Raw genomic sequence first — 23,506 nt, 5'->3', positions numbered from 1 at the left:
AAAAAGATGTCTTGGTAATATTCTTGATGTGGGTTTCGAAATTAAGATCTGAGTCAAGTATGACACCTAGATTTTTAGCCTGGCATTTGGTGTCATTTGACATTTGAGTTTTCAAATGTGCAGACAATTTCTCTCTTTCAGCTTTTTCACCAATGATCAGTACTTCTGTTTTGTCTTGGTTTAGCTGGAGGAAATTATGTGACATCCATACATTTATATCTGTAATACACTTAACAAGGCAGTCAACCAAGCTGTAGTTACTGGGTGTTACAGAAATATAGAGTTGGGTATCATCTGCATAGCTATTGTAGCTAATGTGCCTCCTGTTGATACTGCCAAGGGGCAACATGTACAGGCTGAAGAGTAGAGGTCCTAGGATGGATCCTTGAGGCACCCCACAGGTCATAGAAATATTTCCTGAGCTACAGTATGGTCACCGAGGGCAACGAAGAAATCACGACCGGTTAAATAGGTCCTAAACCAATTTAGGACTGGACCGGAGAGGCCAACCCACTTCTCCAGTCTTTTGATGAGGATCGCATGATCTACAGTGTCAAAGGCTGCACTCAGGTCCAGGAGGACGAGAACAGAGAGCTCTTTGGAACTTTACAACTTTGACTAATGCCGTCTCTGTGCTATGATGGGAGCGAAAGCCGGACTGAAAAAGGTTGAGAGTAGAACTTATCTGTTTGAAAACAATCTTTTCCAGAATTTTACTCCAAAAGGGATGGTTGGAGATAACTGGACACTAGGCCAGGGTCAACTGGCTACCAAATTGGGTGAAAATGGGATAAAATACTCAAATAAATGTATAAAATAAAATAAAAAGTTGTTGAAAAAAAGCTGTTATAGGCTAGAAACTGTGAGACAAAGAGTGTGCCAGTGGTGACGCTGCCCCCTGCTGCAGTAAATCCACCTGCGAGCGATCCCCAGGCACCTCTGACCAAGGCTGCCATCGAGGACACGGTGCGGGACATGGTCCATGCCGTGTATTTCAAATGCACAGACTTCGTATGGAACAGAACTTCAAGGAGGCAAAAACCGGTCAAATTAACAATTTATTGAGCATTTATTGAGCCTATTACATGGGGTCAGAACTTCGGCAATACTAAATTCACAGTGTCGTGACTTCAGCATTTAAACTGGCTCCAAGCCAGGAATCACATGACAAACAAATTTGCGTACAAGGAATGTTCATCAACACCAGATATGGTCACAAAAGATCAACTAGTCTTCTGAATGGTCAATGTATCAGCTGAGCTTTGCCCCCCTCCGGACACTGGGGCTGTTGAGTCCTTCCTGGGACCATGTTACAAACTGCACTCACTTCAGAGGTGACCATTAGGTCATGCTGACTCAGGGACAAGACAAATGCCATCTGTTGTAACTCAAATGTTAAACTTCTTAAATTAACACAGTTCCAACTGAATTAAAGTTTATTCATTATTCTAATAAAATGATTACTACATGAGAGTAATAAAGATGTGTGATTAATGTAATACAGTATAAAAAATATACTACTGTACATCCAGAAACAGACGGCACTGCAGCAGCAGCAGCCAAGCAAAAAGAAGAGCAGGAACTGTCGTGCTTGTGGCCCAAGTCGCACACGGTCCAGGGAGACGGTCCACTTCTTTTACCAGTCAGAGGAGGTAAAGTACTTTTACTGCTTGAACAGAGTCCACCAGCTCTATGCAGCAGAAGGCTTCACTGACCCCAGAATGCTGTTTGTGGACTTTGTGAACACAGCATTATTTGCTAGAGAGCTGGAGGCAGCAAAGCTCAGCTCAGGACAGATACGGAGGCTGGCTGAGCTGCAGGGGACACAGAACAGCAGCCCACCGGTTGGCTCTGCACGTTCTCGGAAAGCTGTCATGTAGTCAAAGGGTTAAGCGAGCACAGGCGGCGTGCGGGGGCACATGATTTAATTCCCGAGTAAGGGACTGAAGTGGTAAATAAAACAAGTAAATGGTCTGAGATACATGTTGTTGCACAAATTTCATTTACAGAGACAGATAAACCATAGGATAGCACAAGATCTAGGGTGTGTCCCTTTTCGTGCGTCGGGCCGGTTACAGATTGAATGAGATTAAAAGAGTCAAGGAGATTCAAAAAGCCCCTCGTTTTAGGTCTTGATTCGCAGCACACATGGATATTGAAATTGCCTGAAATGAAGATATGGTCGTATTTAACCATGATTCCCGACAGAAAGGCAGCAAAGTCATTAATATAATCCTTGTTGCATTTTGGCGGACGATAGGCGTTAACAGCACAAAGCACAGGAGATGAGGACAGGTTCAGTTCAATAGCTGCAACTAAAGCTAGAATAGATACAGTAGTTGCAGGCTGAGACAGTCGGCACTGGAGATTATGGTAAAGGTAAATGGAGTGCACTTTTATATTATAAAATATATAAAATAAAATATATATTTTTTATTAGCTTTTATAGCTAGTTTGTTCACTTTCAGTGAGGGTATGTGTTGCTGGATATTGCTCTTGGTTGATTTTAGTTCCCCACGTTGTGAGATTGATGTGAGACATTAGTAGAAATCTAAATTAGCAGCCGGCCTTCTGCCATATCTGTCTCCTGGTACAGAACAGTAGCTCCTACTGAACACTTCCTCTCTCAAGGCCAGTAGCTCCTACTGAACACGCTTCCTTTATCAAGGCCACTAGCTCCTACTGAACACTTCCTTTCTCAAGGGCAGCCATGACTAATAGAAACAGTCCACCATTTATTGCCATGGAATTAACCCATTCTGTCATTTTTGTCAGTATTTGGTAATTGCTGCCAGTACTGTAGGATGGTAGGGAAAGCAACATGTTTTTGAAGTTATGTACACATCAAGACATCCCTCACACTGGAAATCAATAAAGGCCTTTACCCCTGGAAATATTTGAAGCCTGCGCTTGACACACTGATGGTTAACTCACTGAATTGCTGGCAGAGTGAGATCTGGGAGGAGCAACAGAACCAGGTTCAAATAGCATTATCAAAATCAGTTAGAATAAATTTGTATTGAGTAGGCATGTGCATTGTTATAAAGCACTGAAATGAGCGTCCGAATCTTATTTGCATGTAACACGATGTGGTTTGGCTCATTAAGTACATTTTTTTGTGATAATACATGATGATCAGTACAGTAGAGATACTGTACACAAGTACACAATGTCCTGTGCAATTTAAAATCAACAGTATCAGTGAGGGAGCCACCATGTTATTCATCTGAAGTGACCCTGTTACTGTAGATTGTGTGCTGATTCTGTCTGTTGGACAGCCTGCTTGACCCCAGTAGGCTACTGACCCTGGCTGACCCCAGTGCTGTCCAGTACTGACCCTGGCTGACCCCCGTGCTGTCCAGTACTGACCCTGGTTGACCCCAGTGCTGTCCAGTACTGACCCTGGTTGACCCCCGTGCTGTGCAGTACTGATCCTGGTTGACCCCGTGCTGTCCAGTACTGACCCTGGCTGACCCCCGTGCTGTCCAGTACTGACCCTGGCTGACCCCAGAGCTGTCCAGTACTGACCCTGGCTGACCCCCGTGCTGTCCAGTACTGACCCTGGTTGACCCCCAGAGCTGTCCAGTACTGACCCTGGCTGACCCCCGTGCTGTCGGGTACTGAGCCTGGCTGACCCCAGTGCTGTCCAGTACTGACCCTGGCTGACCCCAGTGATGTCCAGTACTGAGCCTGGCTGACCCCAGTGATGTCCAGTACTGACCCTGGCTGACCCCAGTGCTGTCCAGTACTGAGCCTGGCTGACCCCAGTGATGTCCAGTACTGTAGTCTTGGACACACAAGAACACTGCTCACCATTCATCCCATTCCAAAGAAGAGAAGAAGAAAAGGAAGAAGGAATCTGTTGGTCCTGCTGCTGCTCGTGATCCTAGAGATGATGTCATAGTTGCGCTGGTATTCAGCAGCTCGCTGCCCCTCAAAGCAGGGATTGTTCTCCCAGCTCGCTTCAAGACTATGCCTGGCTCATTGTTTTAACGCAGTGGCAGAGCATTTGATTTCTAAAAAGCAACGAGTAGTTTCCCAATCAGAGAGAAGGACTAAACAACCTTCATTCATCCCTGATCCTGTTCAGACACTCCCCTTCACCGGAGCACATTTCAATACATTTGTCCGTCTTTTCCTTACAAACCAACATTTCCTGCCTTCCCAAATCCTGTGGAGAGAGAGGCTGCATTCCAGAGAGTAGTGTCTGGCTGTAGCAGGACAAGGCCCTCATTGTCCCTCTGCTCAGAGCTCCTTTCTCATGCAGAGACATTATTCAGTGTTCAGTCTCCCCTTCACCGATGCAGCATGACATCATCCCCAAATTCAGTGACACAACAATGTATGGCGACACTTAGCTCAGGAGGTAGTGCGACCGGCTGGGTTTGCAAGGTCCCCGGTTCAATTCCAGCTTCCGGAGTGTCCTTGAACTGAACCCCAAAATTGCTCACGTGCAGTGGTGGTGCAGTTCCTAGTACTGTCGCTTCACAGCAAGAAGGTCTTTGGGTCTTTCTGTGCCGAATTTGCATGTTCTCCCTGTGTTTGCAAGGGTTTCCCCCATAAAAATAACCTAATACGAAAAAACATGCAGAAGAACAGATTGCTAACGCTGTCCATCCCTGGCCCACTTGGTTGGCCCCCGGGCGCGTCCCATATACTCTGTCTGCTCCCGGCTGCCCTTGGGGGAGGGACATGGGGATGGGTTAAGAGCAGAGAGGAGTTTCATCGGTGGATGGTCCAGCCATTTTGTATGTGTGTTTCGGCGCCTACACCGTGTGATGTGCCGCCTCTCACTGCATGACAAATAAAGATGTATGTTTTTGTTTGTTAAGACTCTGCTATGGTCATTTTACTAAGTAGTGTTGAGTATAGAGTTTGATTTGACTACTGCCAGTCATGAGTCTTCTGAATCTGATTCAACTATGATCTGTGTACCACTTTCTACTGAAGTCTTTAAGCATCCCCGAACTCAGTCTTTTTAGGAAGGAGGCAGTGGTCCTCTGAGATGTTTTTTTCATCAGGCTACAGTCCTACTCGCATGCACTGATATGCACCTACTATTGTCATGTGTCTTAATGCTAGAAATATGGGAAATATGAGACCTGCATGTAGTTAAATAGTTTCTTGCTAGTTGCTTGGCTTTGAATCAAAGAAAAATACGATCAAAGTTGAAGCATGAAAATGCGTTTATTGGTGATCACACTTTTCCCATTTACAATAAATCTGCTGAAGTTATATTTTCCTTTATGTTTTAGGGAGAGTTACAGAAGAATATTGCACTCAAAACAAGTTGAAAGAAAGGCCATGAAGCTCGCAAAACAAGGAGGGAAACAAGCACATACTTGCTTTACAGTGCAGTGTGGCCAGGTTACACGTGGCTACTCCTGTACCATCCACACATATATATATATATATCTTTTAAAACAGCATTTCTATTCAGTTTAACTATTACATACAGGATTAGAACTTAAGGTTACACATGCACATACAAGCAGGGCTCGCTGGAATGGTGTGCAGTTTTGACCTGTTTATGTCAGGATTCAGAGGAGTTTTGAAGAATGCGACGGAAACCTTGTATTTTTTCCCCCACAATAAGTCAATAAACTGTAACAGTTTTTTGTTGTGTTTGTATTTCTTTCTTTGAAAAAATCTTCTGTGTGCACTTATCATAAGAAATCTCCTGGATATAAAATGTATTAATGCAGTGATCCGAGACACTACATCTGGCAGTCTGGTTTCTGAATATCTGTGTGTAGTGTAAAAGGTTAATATTAGTTCATAGAAGGACACAGTTTAACATGAGTTTACAGTTTACACTGATGGAATTGGTCAACTGTACCTTCCCAGTATAGTACTGTACTGTAGCTGCAACTCCAAATCCAAAGGAAACATCTATCCAAACCAGGACACTGCTGGTCTTATGATAAGCTCTCTAGGCCCTGTGAAACATCCTGCTCCTATTCTCCTTATTATCCAATCAGTTGAAAATGCAAAAGGCAAGCAGATACTTATTGAACATGTAAAACACAAGCAGACCCTTGTCTTACAGAATTCTCACTCAAAATGACATGCATTTCTAGCAGTCATTTTACATTTTAGATAAGAAACGTGTCCTGTACAGTGTCTCTTCAACACTGTTTATCATGAAGAAATGATCAAATAGGATTAAATCACACACTGATTTACAGCATACCTGTGATTAAATACACACTGACTTACAGCATACCTGCGTCTTAATCTTCACAGCAGGGGTGAGGGAGGACAAAATAAAACTACACTGACTTTCAGAGAATAGAGAATCTCCATGTGTGTGTTAATGTGTGTGGTAATGTGTTTACTTGTGTTAACCCAGCCGACTTTGATGAGTCCACAGGACAGAAAAACTACAGTATATTCAGTGCACAGTAACCAAGGCAACCAAGAGATCAATGTCCTCCACCACGGAGCACGTAAAGGTAATCTGCTTCTTCACATTCTGATCATCTGAAATCACACAAGTAGACCTAGTCCTGGTTCTAGAACACTCTCTGGTTTTAGAACCAAGCTGTCTGCTCTTCCTCATGGAGAGGGTGGAGTTAACTGTGTCCAATGCGGACCAGCAACAGAAAGGTACACTGTAGCATTTCAAAGCATATTTACTGGAAGCTTTTGCTAATCTTATTCATCTCAATGGTATTATTTACATGCCTGTGCCATATTATACCAAAACACAATAGTAGATATCAGACTATTATGATTTGATGTCAAATGTCACATACAGTATGTCTTTCATTCTCAGACAAGGGGTGTTAGTCGTATAATTAGTTAATGGTACGCTGAGATAGAGATACAATATAGCATGACTCGCCTCATATTAAGACAATGATGCAAAACACAGTAGGCTATTATAAAACATGAAATATAAACATAAAAAATAAAATCTAAAATTGATACTCATAGCTTAATACATAACATTACTGTGTAAACCACTAATGAAAACATAAAAAGTAAAATAATGAAATAAAAATCAAATAAAATGCCAAAATAACATTGATAACAGACATACAAAACCAACCAGTCAAAAAAGAAAAAGAAAATCCCAAGACATTGAGTCAAGGTGATTGTGTCAGAGCTAAAAACCATTTGACTTATGGTCCCAAAGTCTCCATCCTAACACTGGCCAGAGACAACTAAAAGACCTGTCCCCTCCCAGGAATAAACAAAATATTAAGACACTAGAAATAATATACAGTACAACATAATGCCTGTGTACATCAGAAAAGCAGTCTTTTTCATTTAAATAAACAACTACTAGCTATCAAGTTACTAAATTAGATAATATGAATCAATTATCATAGGGTTGAGTATTTTAGTGAATAGGCCAAGACGTTCTGGTTAGGATAGTGTGCTATTTGTGCTTCTTGTTTAATATTCTATGCTGGGAATTTAAGACCCTACGACTGAAACATTGAATCGACTGGAGAACGTGCTATTGTCGTCTGCCTAGTCTGTGCAAATAGTATTTTTTGGACTTTTGCTTGAAGTGTACTGATGATCATCACACTGGCACACTCCACACAACAGTGGAGACCTGCACACCTGTCCTCTACCAAAACACAGAACCACCATGTAACATGAGTGACTCTGCCACAACGACCGGCTTATCAAGCACACATCTATTACACTCTTTACCAGTCATCTGGACAAAAAGGCACAAGTGGGAGAGTCTCTCTGCCCCACAATGTTCATCAATGCAATCTTGTGCATGGCACACATCTAATCTCAGGAAGGTCATATAGTACAACACCCAATCAGAAAGTCTAATATCCTCTAACAGGCCATGATCTCACCACCTATTGCTGGAGTCATAACTGGAGTACATTCCTCATTCGTATTCAGTGCATTCAACTGGTGAATCCAAAAGCCATACCCATGTCTGTTACAGGCTAATGTGGGGCAGAACATTGACAGAAGTGAAATGAGAGAATCACAATACAATCTACATCTGCACTCCTCACTGGAGAGAAGTTCAAAATAATAATAAAGAAAATGAAAAAAAGATAACAGCTATTGTATTGTAACAATTGTTAGCCCACAGTCTACAGTACTTTCCTCTAAAAGGGTCAAGGGACTGCTTAGAAAATCTGTCATAACAGAAGGGTGTAAGCCTAATGCCAAGATGAGCTTTCTGTGTCGACCTCTTGGTTGCTGTCAGCCTCTTTGCTTCAGTAAAACACTTTAAATAAAGTTATCAGATAAACCCCACTAGTTGGACATACAGTCAGCTGAACTACACTGCAAAAATACTCCTACGGCAACAGAAACTACCAGAGAGCACACATTTCCATGATTAACTGTCAGAAATAGAGCGAATGAGAAATACACTGCAATTGATTCTCACCTTGCAATTAACACGATACACTTCTACAACCTTAGAGCGTGTTACCCCACCCTACTCTACTTCAAATATATTCAAATACATTTAGAAGACCCTTGAAAAGATCTACTTGGAATATCATCTAAGTCATTTGTCATCATTAGGCACAAACTACAAGGACAGGACTATGTTTAAATGATTGACACATGGACACTGTGAGAATAAAACCTGCATAATACGGCAATTGGTATTAAACCCAGAACTCGTTATTTTTGACATTGTCTGTAAAGTTATACATGAGGGGGACATTTTTTTTATTTAAGAGACATCACACTACATATTTTGTGGGCCCACAGTCAAACGTTTAAAATCATTGCCTTTAAGGGCTTAGAAACAAATTAATTGTGGAACAGACAGGTTCCACTCTTTCTCTTTCTCAAGATAGACTAATCACTTTCACTGGATGAACTGGATAGACTTACTAGTCAGATAAAGCACCTTTATAATACAAATGATGATGATAGCCAAGTTTGTGGCTATTATATGAGTAGGAAATAAAACTCTAGAAAAGGTAGACTGGTCACCAGATCTGTCTCAGTTTTAGCCAACTTTGTTGACAAAAGATGGTGTCTAAAGCTGAGACAAATTTGCGTATCAGGCTATAGAAAAGACAGATTAAAAACAGACCCATATCAAACTAGGAAAGTGAAGTGACCTGTTACAGAGATGGGAGAAGGAGGCTCAGAACTCAATCTTGCAGGCGGGGAAAGACTCGTCCTGCATGACCACAGTGCTGCTGGAGGCCAGGACCATGATGTTGAGGTCCTGCTGCCTCTTGTGGGTCTGCTGGTACCACTCCCGAGTCACCTCTGTATCATGGGTGGGGATCAACGTCACCTGAGAGAGAAAGGGGGAGCATTATAGAGATAGACAGAACATGAAATGAGGATGGTAGAAGAGAGGAATTGAGGGAGCAGATGCACTTGGCGTCTCTGCAGCTGTGGTGGAGGGGAGAGTGGGTGCAGTCACCTGTAGATCGGAGCCCCACTGCGCCTTGCCCTCCAGCAGAGCGTCCAGGACCCTGCGGCTGGGCTCCTCGCTGCCCACGTCATTCCCGCTCACCACATAGTACGCAGAGCGCACACGTTTGAAGAACTCTTGGTCCACGTTCTTGGCGCTGCAGTGGTTTGGAATGTAGGCCAGGTCCACATAGATGGGAGGTCCCGGAGGAACCACTGAGCCAGACCTCTGAGAACCTATGAGGAGAGGCAGGAGACAGGAGAGTCTGAATGGTCACTCGCTGGCTTATTGAACACAATGCAATATACAGTATACTTTGCTGCATGAGAATATCAGTCTCTGTTATGGATGAGGCTGGTAAAATACTCTGGTGTCACTTTGTGTGACAGTGCCTAAAAAGCATTAAAAGTGTTTGATCTGAGTTCTTCCTACCTGAACTGCTCTTCACCCCATTGGTCGTACCCCTGCCAGGGTTGTAACTGGACCTGGAAAGGTCATCTTCTTTGGAGCCCTGTCCATCTGAGAGACGGGACATCCTGGAACTCTTGTCTGCATCCTTCCTCTTCAGCAGTGCACTGCGCGGAGACGACGTCTGCTTCACCGGCATGGGAGACCTCTTACGCCTGGCCGGGGACGCTGACTTGGGTTTCCCCGAAGCCTTCCTCACACCTCTGGGTTTGGGGTCCTTCTTGAGGGGGCTTTCTGAGGCTTGGTTCAGGTCGCTGGCCAGGGATTGTGGGTCCACCATGCACACGTCAGGGTGAGGCGGGTGGGGATGGGGGTCCATGAGGGGTGCAGGAGGCGGGTCCTGGCTCCTCCTCGTGGAAGAGTGACGGGGTCCCCCTCCCATGGCGGATGACTTGTCTACAGGCAGGTACTCAGTATCCTCATCTGAGTCTCCAGTCATGGAGGGGCACTCCTCAGTACCAGGTGGCACGTCTGAGTCAGACTGGGAAGGTAGAGACTCACTGACAGAGGTCGGGGGAGTGTCCTCTGTGGCAAGCGCCAGTCCTGCTGACACCCCCCCTGGGTGGTGCAGTGAGCTGACCTGGGAGTGGTAGTGCGGCTGCTTGTGAGCCCTCCTCTTCACCGACAAGTCACACTCATCTCCTTCCTGTGATTGGTCACTCCTGCGGCCTCGCTCTTTGTCCTCATCGTCACTTGAGAGATGCTGCATGCTGGGATTGATGAAGGAGGGTGAAAGGTCTCCTTTGCGCTGCCTGTGCTCTGAGGACGAGAAGCCGGGGGAAGCGGAGGAGGTGTAGGAGGTGGCCCCCCTGCCGGTGGGGAGCTCCTGGTCACTGTCGTCATCGTCCCTCACTCCTTGGCCCAACTGCTCTTTGTAGAAGGGGGAACCAATGGAGTGATCGGTGGAGGAGAGGGAGAGAGGGCGGGCAGGGCGCTCCGGCTCCATCTCACACTCCTCCTCAAACTCGTCCTCGTGGCGGTAGTGAGGAGGGGAGTCCCCAGGAACCATCCCCGCCTGGGGCTGCGTCATGTGCCACTCATAGGAGCACCGCTCCGTCCCCTGAGCCCCGCCACTGGACACTGCTCCCGGAGTGATGGGGGAGTTCATGCTGACCTCCGTGGGGCCGTTGGCCGTGTCTGGCTTGGCAGACTCCAGAGAAGAGGGCATGTATGAGGCTAGCACATCAGGTAGCTTTCCTCCTGTCTTACTGCAGGTGGTGGTGTGCCCGGGTTTGTCTAACAAGCACAGGCTCCCCCCAAGGCCAATAGAAGGAGACTTATGGGTCATCTCTTGTATGTAACCTTCCTCATCCTCCTCGTCCTCACTGCTGTCAGAATCTTCAGAGTAGTGTTTACCTGTCGAGTCCGGGCATGGTGAAGAGGTCACTCCAAACAGACCTGCGCTGATTGGCTCCTTGTCTTTAGCTGCCTGGGAGGCCTGGGAGAAGGGAGCTGCAGAGGTCCCAAACCTAGCAGCAGCAGCCTGCAATCTGAACTCCTCAGCCCACTCTGGCTTATAGAAACAGTCTGACTGCTGCTCTCTGTCCATCGCTCCACCCATGGAGGTTAAATGTTCTTTCTTCTCATCCGCCGAGGCAGTGGAGAGAGAGGTGAAGGGTTTGCCCTCCTCGAAGGGGCTAAGGGGGGAGAAGCGTGCCAGACTAGGTGTGGACTCGGCGGTGGTGGTGGCAGTCGTCATCTGTTTCTCTGACACCTCCAGGTACTCGTCTTTCACCAAGCCTCCAGAGCTGGAGAATGGAGAGTCCATGACCAGGGAGTGTTCGTCTTTAAAGGAGGAATATTCAAACCCAGCAGGGTCAGCAGAGGCAGGGGTCTCCAGATCCTCGCCGAAGGGCTTGCTGGTGGACAGAGAGCCTGATGTAGAGGAAGAGTAGCTGTAGGCGGAGGAGGAGGAGTAACCAGGTGCAGCGGTGGAGGTGTACTGGAAGCTTGTGTCTCCTGCCTTCTTATTGAGGATGTCCGGTGTCTTCTGTTTCTCATACTCTGCATCGGCTTTGTCACTCTGGTAATACTTGTCCTTCTCTCCATATGAATAATCAAACCCAGATGAGTAGCCAGAGAATCCTGTAGCCCCTGTGTCAGTCGGTTTTCCACTGTCACTTTTGCCCTTCTGAAAACTGTCCTCAGTCTTTGAGAATGGGCTAGAACTGCTTGTGGTAGAACTAGAGTATCCTGTTGTAGGTGGCTTAGCCTGACTGTTGTAACCATAGCCAGCCATAGAGATCATATACTCAGGACGGTTGGAGGGTTCCGTTGCAGGTGATTTAGCCTGACTGTTGTAACCATAGCCGGCCATAGAGATCATAAACTCTGGGCGGTTGGAGGGTATCATTTCATTGAATGGACTTTTCAGCTCCTTTTCAGATTTGTCTTTAGCACCTTTCTCCACATCTGAGTCACTGACACCGTCCTCATCATCCTCTTCATCATCTTCAACATCATCATAGTCTTCCTCATCCCTCATGTCAATGTCCAGAGCTGCCCCTTTGTCATGGTAGCTTGTCGTTGAGGTTTTGCCTTCAGCGGAGGCTGTTGCAGAGGAGAAGCAAGAGGTGTAACTGTAGGGGTATTTCTCCTCAGAGTTGCCTTTCAGAGAGAAGGAATCTTTCTCTGCTGATAAAGATGTGGACGAGGCCTCTGGTCTGTCAGCCATGGATGGGAATCGGCTCTCTCCGCTGCATGGCTGTTCGTACGGATCCTTTTCTTTCTCTGAAGATTGACTCCCCGACATGCTTGTTTTGTAGTCATAAATATCACTGTAAGAGAAGGTCTTACCATGAACATAAGGTGTGTCCTGTCTCAGTTCTCTCTCCTTATCGTCTGAGCCTATGATCTCTCTCTCTCTGCAACCATAAAGACTGAAATGAACACTTTTCTCTGGTTCTTTGAATCCTACATGGTCTGATTTGCCTGATGTGGGATCCATTTTGCTTTGCTCTACAGATAAGGGTCTAGACCCAGTCCCACTTGGGCCTACATCATCCTCATCCTCATCTTCCGTATTGGGTTCTTGGTCACTCTTACGAGAGATTTGTGTCTTGTCTGTGGTATTGGCCTGTGTACTCTGCATCACCTTTTCAAACATCTTCTCCTCCTCAGGAGATGTTGACTCACAGGAATACTCATCATCCAGGAACCGACCCTCCTTCTGCTCCATGAGCTTAGCTTCCTCAGAGGACTTCAAATCCTTTTTCACAAAATAATCATCATTCTCATCCTCTTCCGAGTCTATCGTCTTGTCGCAACCCATTTTATAGGACCCTTTGTCTGAGAGAGTGGCTGCCTTCTGTGTCTCAGCTTTAGATTTATCCATTTTGTCATCTTTCCCCTCTGTCTTGAACCTGTCATGAAACTTCTCCTCAGTGGGAGAGTAGCCACTGCTGGTAGGGACAGACTGAGTGGGTGAGGCTAGCTTCATGGTGCTGTCATCGGGACTCAGGCACCTATCCTCACCCTCAAGTATGAAGCTGGACTCAAACCCACTGGAGAAGGATGGAGGAGGAGAGAGAGGCTTCATTCCAGCACCAATCTTTGGCTTGTCTTTGGAGTAGAGAGCTTGTTTTCCCTCGTCTGACTGTGTGAGAGAAGACTGTGTGGGGAAAATAGTGGGTGAGAAGGAGGCAGATGGGGATTTCTCCTTCTCAAGGAGCAACATGGTGGCTGCAAGCTCATAGCCCTCCTGGAGTTTTCCGAGGGATATGTCAACATTGGGAGTCTGGTCTTCATCCTCTTCCTCTTCGTCCTCCTCTTCGTGGACTGGTTTGACCCTCCCACCGGTCTCCATCTCAGGGAGGATGTGCTGGAACTCCTCTGAGGGAGGAGACTTAAAATACTTGTCCTCTTCCAGAGAGGATGTGGGGGAGATGGTGCCAGCAGAGTGGAGGTAGTCTTTCCCATGAGTGCCCTCTGTGCGAGAGGGGACACTGTGGAGCTGAGAGCTTCTCCCCGTCTCCTCTGTCTGAGGGGCTGTCACTGACGCTATGGACTGGTCCTCTGCTACTGAAGTGGCAAAAGAAGACAGTTTGTCATATTCAGTGATGGAGGTGGCTGAGGAGATGTGCTCTTCCTCTGCTAGCGGAGCAGAGATGATGCTTGGGTATGCTGCTAACACTGGCTCATGACTTCCCATGAAGCCTTTGGCTTTGATGTCGCCTGTGTCCAACATGGCCGAGGCCCTCATCTCCCTCATGCCATGCATGGAGTCAAAGGAGCCAGGGATATTGGGGACGGAGATGTCATATGAGCCCACATCATAGCGGAGGTGTGGGATCCTGTCCTCAGTTTCCTCATGGATCTCCTCGTCAGAGATGGTCTGCTCTGTCTCAGAGTAGCCAGGGATGGTCTCATCCTGGATGAAGGAAATGTGTTCAGAAGCAGTGGCTGCAACTCGCCTGGAGGGGGTTGTGGTTGAAAGTGGTTTGTGGTCACTTGGCTTGGAGTCCCACTCTTTCCCAGATCTCTCCTTTTTAACCTCCTCTGTTTTGTTTTTCAGCACATCATCATCCTCCGCTCCCTCCAGATCTGCCTTTTCAATAACATCCCCCTCCTCCTCTGAGCTATCACTTTTCTTAGACCTCTTCATGTCACTCTTTGTGGAGTATTTGTCATATTTATCGCTTTTCTGTTCCTCATGTTTCCTGTCTAAACCAGTATTTTCTTTAATGTCATCTTTCTTTCCTGTCTCTCCTTTCTCTCCCAGTTTGGCTGGGGATTTAGACAGAGAAGCCTTAGCCTCAGCCAGTCTAGTGTCTGTGAAACCTGGAAGATCAGATATCAAATCACTTTGTATGGACCCGCTCCCCAGCTTGGAGATCTCATCTTGTTTCAGGTCTTCAAGGTCCTTGGTGAGATCCTCTGGAGAGGAGACAACAGATCTGCCTGCGAGAGCTGCCTCTACAGGGGCTTTTTTTGGAACAGGCTTTATCTCTGCCGTCTGCTCTTTCACAGCTTTGTTTTTATCGGCCTTGGGTTTGGCCTGTGTCTTGGCATTGTGCAAGGTTTTCCTCACCTCGGGGGTGAAGGGCTTGAGGTCAGGCTTGGTGATTTTCCTCAACTCTGGTTTGCTCGGATCCTTCTTTTTATCCTCCTTTGCTTTTGTGTCCCTTTTCTCTTCTTTTTTAACATTTTCTTTTTTTACTTCACCAATTTCTTTCTTTATCTCTTTCTTTTCTTTGTCTTTCTTCTCATCCATCTTTGACGTTTTGTCCTTGATAAGTTTCTTGACAGTTTTCTCCTTGGACAGCTTCTTTTTAACCGGTTTGGCCACCTCGGGTGCTGCCTCACTGTTCTTCTGTTGTTTAGTGGCTTTGACACTGTCACTCATCATTGTCTTCTTCTCTTTCTTTTCAGCAATGTTCTCCTTAGCTGAATCACTCTTGCTCTCATCCTCCTCTTTCTTGCTTACTTTAGATAGTGATTTGGGGGATTTGAGACTCTCTTTGCTGTCGGTTCTTGATTTCATTTTTGTTTGTTTGATGATGGGAGGTTGAGCCCCGGAGGATATGTCCTTCTGAGTGGTCACTGGGTAACGAAGGAAGTCCAGGTGCTTCAGCTTCTCAAGCCCCTCCAAGATTTTGTTCTGTGGTGCATTTCCAGGAAACAGCACCCTGACTATCTTCTCTGTGGGGCTGTGAGGAATCCATACAATAAGAGCTGTAACTGATGTCAAATAGGGGACAGATATTTCACCTTCTCTTCCATTAGACATCATAATGCCAGTCTTGGCCTTGCTGTTGCCAGCCCACTTCTGCATTAGGAACTGCATCTCTTTGCTCTCCTTCACAGGGTTCAGAACATACATGTCTAACTTTCCAACACCCAGCTTATGGAACAGTGTGATGGGCTCGATGGTGTTGCTGACCACCCTGAAGAGAGGTTCTGGTTTGATACCAAGCTTGTTTAGATACTGCAATGTGAGGGACGCCTCCTCAATGCTTCGCTTCACTTTCAGTGTTGACTCAGGCATCCGTAGCTTCTCTGGGACATTGAAGAATACCACACCAAGCTCAGGGGAGATCAGATTATTCATCCAGTCGCTGTAGGTGTTTGACCCAGAGCCTTGCGATTGCTCCTCCTCTTGCTCTGCTATCTTCCTCTGGAACAGCCCGTTGATGCCAGGGAGGTTGTCTGCCCCAATGTGGGTGAGCAAGACTGAGTCTATCCTATCCAGGTGTCGGACCAGCTTCCAGAAACAGGACCTGTGTTCAGACCCTCCATCAACCAGAATGTTGAAGCCATTGACAGCGAACAGCGCGGAGTCGCCCCTGCCCCCAGGGAATATGTAACAGCAGGGTTTGGACAACTTCAGGAAGCCCCCAGAGGTGGGTGGTTCCAGGAGGTCAAAGGGTGAAGGGACGTCCACCTTCTCCGCAGTGTACTCTGTGACTCCCTCCATGTCTGGGAGCATGGGGTCGGGGTTCAAGCGGTAGTCCAGAAGGTTCTGGAGATGCTGCTGCTCCTGACTATGCCACAGGGAGCTCCGTCCCCGTCTCCCAGGTAGGAAACAGTTAGCCTGGGTCGCTCTTGTGATGATGCACTGGACAGGACCTCACTCACCTGGAGTAAGAAGCAAAGATGCATAAGGGGGGTCACGTAAAATTGGTTTTTATCTTTGTTCATAAGTACTAACAGTGTATTGCAATTTAACTCCTAAGGTCATTTTACAATAAAGAGTAGCCTAATAGTTTAGCTTACACCAGGATCAGAGAGGATGTCAGAGAAGTGTTTCCAGGTGAAGGGTCCAACCTGTAGTATGACGTCACCTCCCTGCTCTGAGCTCTGACCGCTCAGCACTGGGAGCTTGTGTCCAGCACAGTCTGTGATCAAAGAGAGAATATACAGAGCAAAGGCACAGACACAACTGATAAGATTATAGCGAGGTGGTGATACATAGTTAAAGGACAATGCTCGTTTTTTACAACCTGGACCTTATTTACGACATATTATAAGACGTTTGACTCACCGAGATCACTTTGGTGTAGTTCGGAGGCATGTAGAAGAAATGTAAAATCCAGCGCGAGCCAGTATATCCATGTAATGGCGGTGGTCGGGGCACTTAGAATGCAGTTTCTAAAAATCTATTTTCTGCCGCGAAACGGTTGTTTTCATCAATCGAAACGTCCTTAGACACGAAATAGCTTCCTCACTTGCTCCAGCACGCATACGCACAGCGTGCTGGAGCAAGTGAGGAAGCTATTTCGTTTCGAAAGACGTTTCTAAAGATCATATTACAGAGGCATGTGAAAAACCACAACAGGCCTATGCTCTATGTAGGCACAACTAGCGATTCATAAAGACAGATTGATGAAAAAACCTGCATTCTAAGTGCCCCGACCACCGCCATTACATGGATATACTGGCTCGCGCTGGATTTTAAATTTCTTCTACATGCCTCCGAACTACACCAAAGTGATCTCGGTGAGTCAAACGTCTTATAATATATCGTAAATAAGGTCCAGGTTGTCAAAAACGAGCATTGTCCTTTTAATTGTTGATGCTTTTATCCAGTAGATTTACCAGTAAGTTGGATGGAGCACCTCTCCAAAGGCTGTTCAATTGATGAATAGCTTATTGTAACATTGTGTTAACTGCAAAGCAATGTAGGTCAGATGGCAGCTATCTGTTGTTTCAGTTGTGACTCATACTTACCTCTGAAGTGATGATCTGCTCTGATGGGTTTACTAACACCACAGTCTCAAGGACATCACTCTCATACTGGAGGAGTCTCTGACCTGGACACCAAACACAGACAACACTACATAAGGATGAGAATGGCAAAATATCAATAAAAAATTATAGCTGTTAGGGCATTAGTGAATGTGCATAAATGAAACCAAAGGAAATTCTACAAAGTGGAGTCATGATTATTCATGATTATCCAACACAATTATTTGTAACAGTCTGAAAAATGCAGCTCGTATTCATAGCATCAGATCATATAGGACTGGCCTTTAAATGTCTGATGGAGATCCACTGCAGGACTATTATTACAGGCAGACCTGTCTTTGATTAACACTCCAATTGGTTGAATTAGACATGCCAATTAACAAAAGAACAAAATGGCTGAATGGCTGTATGAAGACATCATAAACCAATTATTGAAAAGACAGCATCCTGCTGTGTATCAGCCCTCCACACCACAAGGCTCTCTCCTGGGCGTGTTCTCTCACTTTGCCATCATAGCTTCATAGCATTTACTAAAGCACCCAGATGAGCTGAATCCTGTCAATGCTGTCTCTTCCATGCTTCACAATCACAACAATATTCCGAAACCTTTAGGCATGAATCCCATTGGCTGTTGCTATGGGGACGCTTATCTGGCGGTTCCCGCTAGCCGAGTTACACTGACCCAGTTTTTGGTTAGGGAGACGCATTGCAGCATTTCTGAGGGAGGGGAGAGAGAGGGAGAAGGAGAGAGGGCCTGTGCTGCATGAGAGAATGCATACAGCAGAACACAGGAAGGGGAGGCGAGAGCTGAGGCAGCTGCATGCAGAAGGTTCATTAGGGAAACTACTAGGGCAGGACCCGACTCAAAAATGTGTGAATGAGTCGAAACAGATTCACCTGTTCAATCAGAGGTTCAACAATTCGTTCCTCCTTTTTTTTTTTTTTTCATATGCATAGGCTGAGGGGAGACCACGGGAGTCGAAACCGCTGTCAAACTTCAAAATCAGACTGGCAGGCAGCACAATAAAAGACGACTATTTTTTCTTACTAAACATGCATCATCTAGCCCACATTGTCCCTATACTTCGGATGTCCCTTTGTTTTTATGCAGTGTTTTCCATGGCCTATCGTTGGGAGATTTGATGATAGTCTCATTAACTGTGCATTTCAAAGCGTGAGTGTATAGGCTCATGCGTTGGGCAGCAGTAAATAAGGAAATGTTTGGCTGTCACTAAAGCATTTTCACAGACATTACAGCTCAATCTACTATATCTATGGGAAAAAAACATTTTGGTAACACTTTAGAATAACAATCCCTTATAAATAGTTAATAGATCATTCACAATAGGTGCAACTTTAGAATAATAGTTGCAACTTTAGAATAACGGTTTGGTTTATAACCGGTTTATGGTTATATGGTTTATAAATGAACTGACATGGTCTTAACAAATACATTTACTAACATTTACATAATGATTTGTTACTCACTTCTAAACATTTATTGATTTTAGATGGGTCCCCTGATGGAAGGCCAGATGGGGGCAGCTGTAGGTGGATTAACTAGTTAATACTTAACAAGTCATTAGTAAGTAGTTTGCTAATCGCTTGTTCATGATCTATTAACTATTTATAAGGTGTAGTTCATTAAGTACTATTAACAAACACATAGTAAGTCATTAATAACTCATTAACTAACAGTTTGTAGATGATCTACAAACTTTATAAGGGATAGTGGTAAATCATTAACTGACTATTAACAAGCATTTAACACATCCTTAATTAACTAGAGGCGTAAGGCAGGTGTGGCTATACTAGCTAGCCCCCAGCTGAGCGCCTCTGTGCTGGAGTTCACCACAGTGGACGAGAGGGTTGCCTCCCTGCGCCTTAGGACTGTGTGGGGGGGGGGGGATCTGACTGTGGTTTGTGCTTATGCACCAAACAGCAGTTCGGAGTACTCGGCCTTCCTGCAGACCCTACATGGAGTCCTATTTAGGGCTCCTGCAGGGGACTCCACTGTCCTATTGGGGGATTTCAATGCACACATGGGCAATGATGGAGAAACTTGGAGGGGCGTGATTGGGAGGCATGCCCACCACGATCTGAACCCGAGTGGTGTTTTGTTGTTGGACTTCTGCGCTAGTCATGGTTTGTCCATAACAAACACCATGTTCGAACACAAGGATGCCCACAAGTACACCTGGCATCAGAACACCTGAGGCCCAAGGTCGATGATCGATTTTGTTATCGTATCATCTGATCTGAGGCCATGTGTTTTGGACAGTCGGGTAAAGAGAGGGGCAGAGCTGTCCACTGATCACCATCTGGTGGTGAGCTGGTTTCGATGGTGGGGTAAACCTCTGGACAGACCTGGAAAACCCAAGCGTGTAGTGAGGGTGAACTGGGAACGTCTGGAGGATGAGCCTGTCCAGAGAGATTTAAATTGCCACCTCCGGCGGAGCTTCTCAGGCATCCCTGTGGAAGTTGGGGACATCGAGCATGAGTGGTCAGTGTTCAAAGCCTCTATCTGTGGAAGTTGGGGACATCGAGCATGAGTGGTCAGTGTTCAAAGCCTCTATTGCTGAAGCTGCGGCTGGGAGCTGCGGCCTGAGGGCCATAGTTACCTCAAGGGTTGGTAACCCTCGGACACCGTGGTGGACAGCGGTGGTCAGGGAAGCCGTCCGACTGAAGAAGGAGGCCTTCTGTGATATGTTAGCCTGGGGGACTCCAGAAGCCATTGAAGGGTATCGACTGGCCCGGAGGGCTGCAACTTCGGCCGTGACCAAGGCAAAGCAGCGGGTGTGGGAGGAGTTCGGAGAAACCATAGAGAAGGACTTTCGGTCGGCACCAAAGTGTTTCTGGAAGACCATCAGACACCTCAGGAAGGGAAAGCGGGGGACCATCCAAGCTGTATACAGCAAGGAAGGGACACTGTTGACCTCAACTGAGGAGATTGTCGAGCATTGGAAGGATCACTTTGAGGAACTCCTTAACCCGACTAATCCACCCTCTATGATTGAGGCAGAGCCGGAAGATGATGGGGGGTCATCGTCGATTTCCCTGGAGGAGGTCACTGAGGTAGTCAAACAACTCCACAGTGGCAAAGCCGCAGGGACTGATGAGATCCATCCAGAAATGCTGAAGGCGCTGGGTGTTGAGTGGCTGTCTTGGTTGACACGCTTCTTAACATTGTGTGGAAGTCCGGGTCAGTGCCAAAGGAGTGGCAGACTGGGGTGGTGGTCCCAATATTCAAAAAAGGGGACCAGAGGGTGTTTGCCAATTATAGAGGCATCACATTACTCAGCTTCCCAGGGATAAGTGTACTCCAAGGTGCTGGAATGGGTCCGGCCGATAGTCGAACCTCAGATCGTGGTGGAACAATGCGGATTTCGTCCTGGTCATGGAACCACCGACCAGCTCTTCACTCTCGCAAGGATCTTGGAGGGGGCTTGGGAGTTTGCCCAACCTGTCTACATGTGTTTTGTGGACTTGGAGAAGGCTTACGACCGGGTCCCTCGAGAGGTCTTGTGGAGGGTTATGCAGGAGTATGGGGTGAGGGCATCCCTACTTAGGGCCATCCAATCCCTGTACACCCAGAGCGAGAGCTGTGTCCGTATTCTCGGCAGTAAGTCGTCTTCCTTTCTGGTGGGGGTTGGCCTCCGCCAGGGCTGCGCTTTTTCACCAATCCTGTCTGTGATTTTCATGCACAGGATATCGAGGCGTAGTAGTGGGGAGGTGGGTTTGCAGTTCGGTGAGCTGGGGATCGTGTCGCTGCTATTTGCAGATGATGTGGTCCTGATGGCATCATCTGCCTGCAACCTCCAGCACTCTCTGGATAGGTTCACAACTGAATGTGAAGCAGCTAGGATGAGAATCAGCACTTCTAAATCTGAGGCCATGGTTCTCAGCAGGAAACTGGTGGTCTGTCCGCTCCGAGTAGGAAATGAGTCCTTACCCCAAGTGAAGGAGTTCAAGTATCTGGGGGTCTTGTTCATGAGTGAGGAAACCATGGAGAGGGAGTTTGGCCGGATAATCGGAGCAGCTGGTGCGGTTCTGCAGTCGCTTTACCGCACTGTTGTGACGAAAAGAGAGCTGAGCCAAAAGGCAAAGCTCTCGATCTACCGGTCTATTTTTGTCCCCACCCTCACCTATGGTCATGAAGGATGGGTTATGACCGAAAGAACGAGATCACGGATACAAGCGGCCGCAATGAGTTTTCTCCAGAGGGTGGCTGGGGTCTCCCTGAGAGATCGGGTGAGAAGTTCAGTCATCCGGGAGAGACTCGGAGTAGAGCCGCTGCTCCTTTGCGTCGAAAGGAGCCAATTGAGGTGGTTCGGGCATCTAGTGAGGCCTCCTGGGCGCCTCCCTAGGGAGGTGTTCCAGGCGTGTCCGGCTGGGAGGAGGCCGCAGGCTAGACCCAAGACTAGGTGGCGGGACTACATCTCCGCACTGGCCTGGGAATGGCTAATGATTCCCCAGGCAGAGCTGATTGATAGTGCCAGGGAAAGAGATGTCTGGGGCCCCCTGCTGGAACTGCTGCCTCCACGACCCGACCCCGGATAAGCGGATGAAGATGGATGGATGGATAATGAATTAGCTTGTTGACCTATCTTGTTGTTCCGATACCAGGAACATTTCCCCTGTAGATCGGGTCGTTTGGGCATATGTGATCACAGCAATCGCTCGCGGTTCCGGAACAATCAACCAGGTTGAGACCACCTAGAGAGGATGGTCTCAGCCTGCTTGCAATTGCCCCGCAGGGTAATTCATTGGCTGAGAGAATGCACATTACCCACAAACCGATACAACTCATTAAAATATGGACGCAGCAGTGTGGACCGATACACCCTCAATTGTATAAGCAAAACAGTTAGGCGTTGCAACAGTACCAACAAACGTCTGGCCGTATAAACACATTATACGCTTTATTCCTCCACAGCTTCTTCTCCTACGGAGGTGTCTGGCAGCAGTGCATCTTCTCCAGATCATATGCAATAGCACATTGTTCTCTAGACATAGTCGTGATAGATATGGATGACTGCATATGTTGTATATTATACCAAACACTGGTATATGAACCAGAGAAGATCAATGAATGCTATTAAACACGCACGCTTCTGATGCTCCATTTTCGATTACGAGTCGATCAGCTGTGTCAGCGAAGAAACTTCCCGCAAAATTTGGACCAATCACAAAAGTGTTTACAAGCGAGTGGTGTTGAGGGCGTATCTAGAACCAGAGCAGACCCGGAGATAGTTTGCTCTGTCCATATTGCTGTGTGAACATGAATCGAGTTTAGGTCCAAGTGCAACATTGTAACATATTATTCCGTGAATTGGAAAAAAATAATGTATGAATGAGGCCTTAAGCCCAGTTCACATACAAGATTCGCAGCGCAACGAAGCTGGTTGAGTGTCAAGAGATTTGACTTGTCCAATTGCAAGCAACAAGTTTTAGAACGTAACATAATGTCAGGGCCATTGTTACAATTTTCTAACCAATCAGCGACCGAAAAATTTGTGCCTGTGTGCTGGCACGAGCGTGTACACAACAATGTGTCAGGCTCTCTGGGTTCACGCGAGGGCTAGTAGGCTATCGGTTAGTTAGTAACCAGTAACGGCTAGTTCACGTTAACGAGAGGCTACTGTACATTGATTTTAGAACAGAAAAGGCAGACGATCGTGGAATAGACAAAATGCAGACAAAATATAATAATAACGGGTTGCTGGATAAGGAAATAGGTTGAGTGACAAGAGCCGTTGTTCCGTTGTTATGGAACCGGTAAATGGTCTCCGCTCATTGCTTTGGTGTGAATAGTTCAGTTTTAGAATGTTGTAAAGCACAGTTTTGGGTTACTGTTGCAGGTGGTTGCAAGTTGCAACCAGTCTCGATGCGAATTTTGTATGTTAACTGGGCTTTAGGAAATACAAGATGATTGATCTAGGAAAGCAATTTTGTGTTGTGATATTCCGTTTCAGA

The 23,506-nt window shown here is 46.4% G+C and overlaps 1 protein-coding gene across 1 annotated transcript in view; it reads right to left on the bottom strand.

Moving 5' to 3' along the window:
• Positions 1–9,097: 9,097 nt before the first annotated feature.
• Positions 9,098–23,506, bottom strand: part of map1aa (microtubule-associated protein 1Aa) — a gene marked incomplete at both ends in the record, with an annotated part of 39,733 nt that continues 25,324 nt past the window's right edge. Inside the window, 6 exon segments of the mRNA XM_084437287.1 lie at positions 9,098–9,253; positions 9,386–9,612; positions 9,809–16,345; positions 16,348–16,420; positions 16,559–16,695; positions 17,509–17,595. Coding sequence (XP_084293413.1) covers positions 9,098–9,253; positions 9,386–9,612; positions 9,809–16,345; positions 16,348–16,420; positions 16,559–16,695; positions 17,509–17,595 — 7,217 coding nt within the window.

The sequence above is a fragment of the Borostomias antarcticus genome (genome assembly GCF_949987555.1).
Source record: "Borostomias antarcticus genome assembly, chromosome: 4".
Classification (NCBI taxonomy): domain Eukaryota; kingdom Metazoa; phylum Chordata; class Actinopteri; order Stomiiformes; family Stomiidae; genus Borostomias; species Borostomias antarcticus.
The sequence above is the reverse complement of the archived record's forward strand: the minus strand, read 5'-3'. Positions and strand labels throughout refer to the sequence as shown.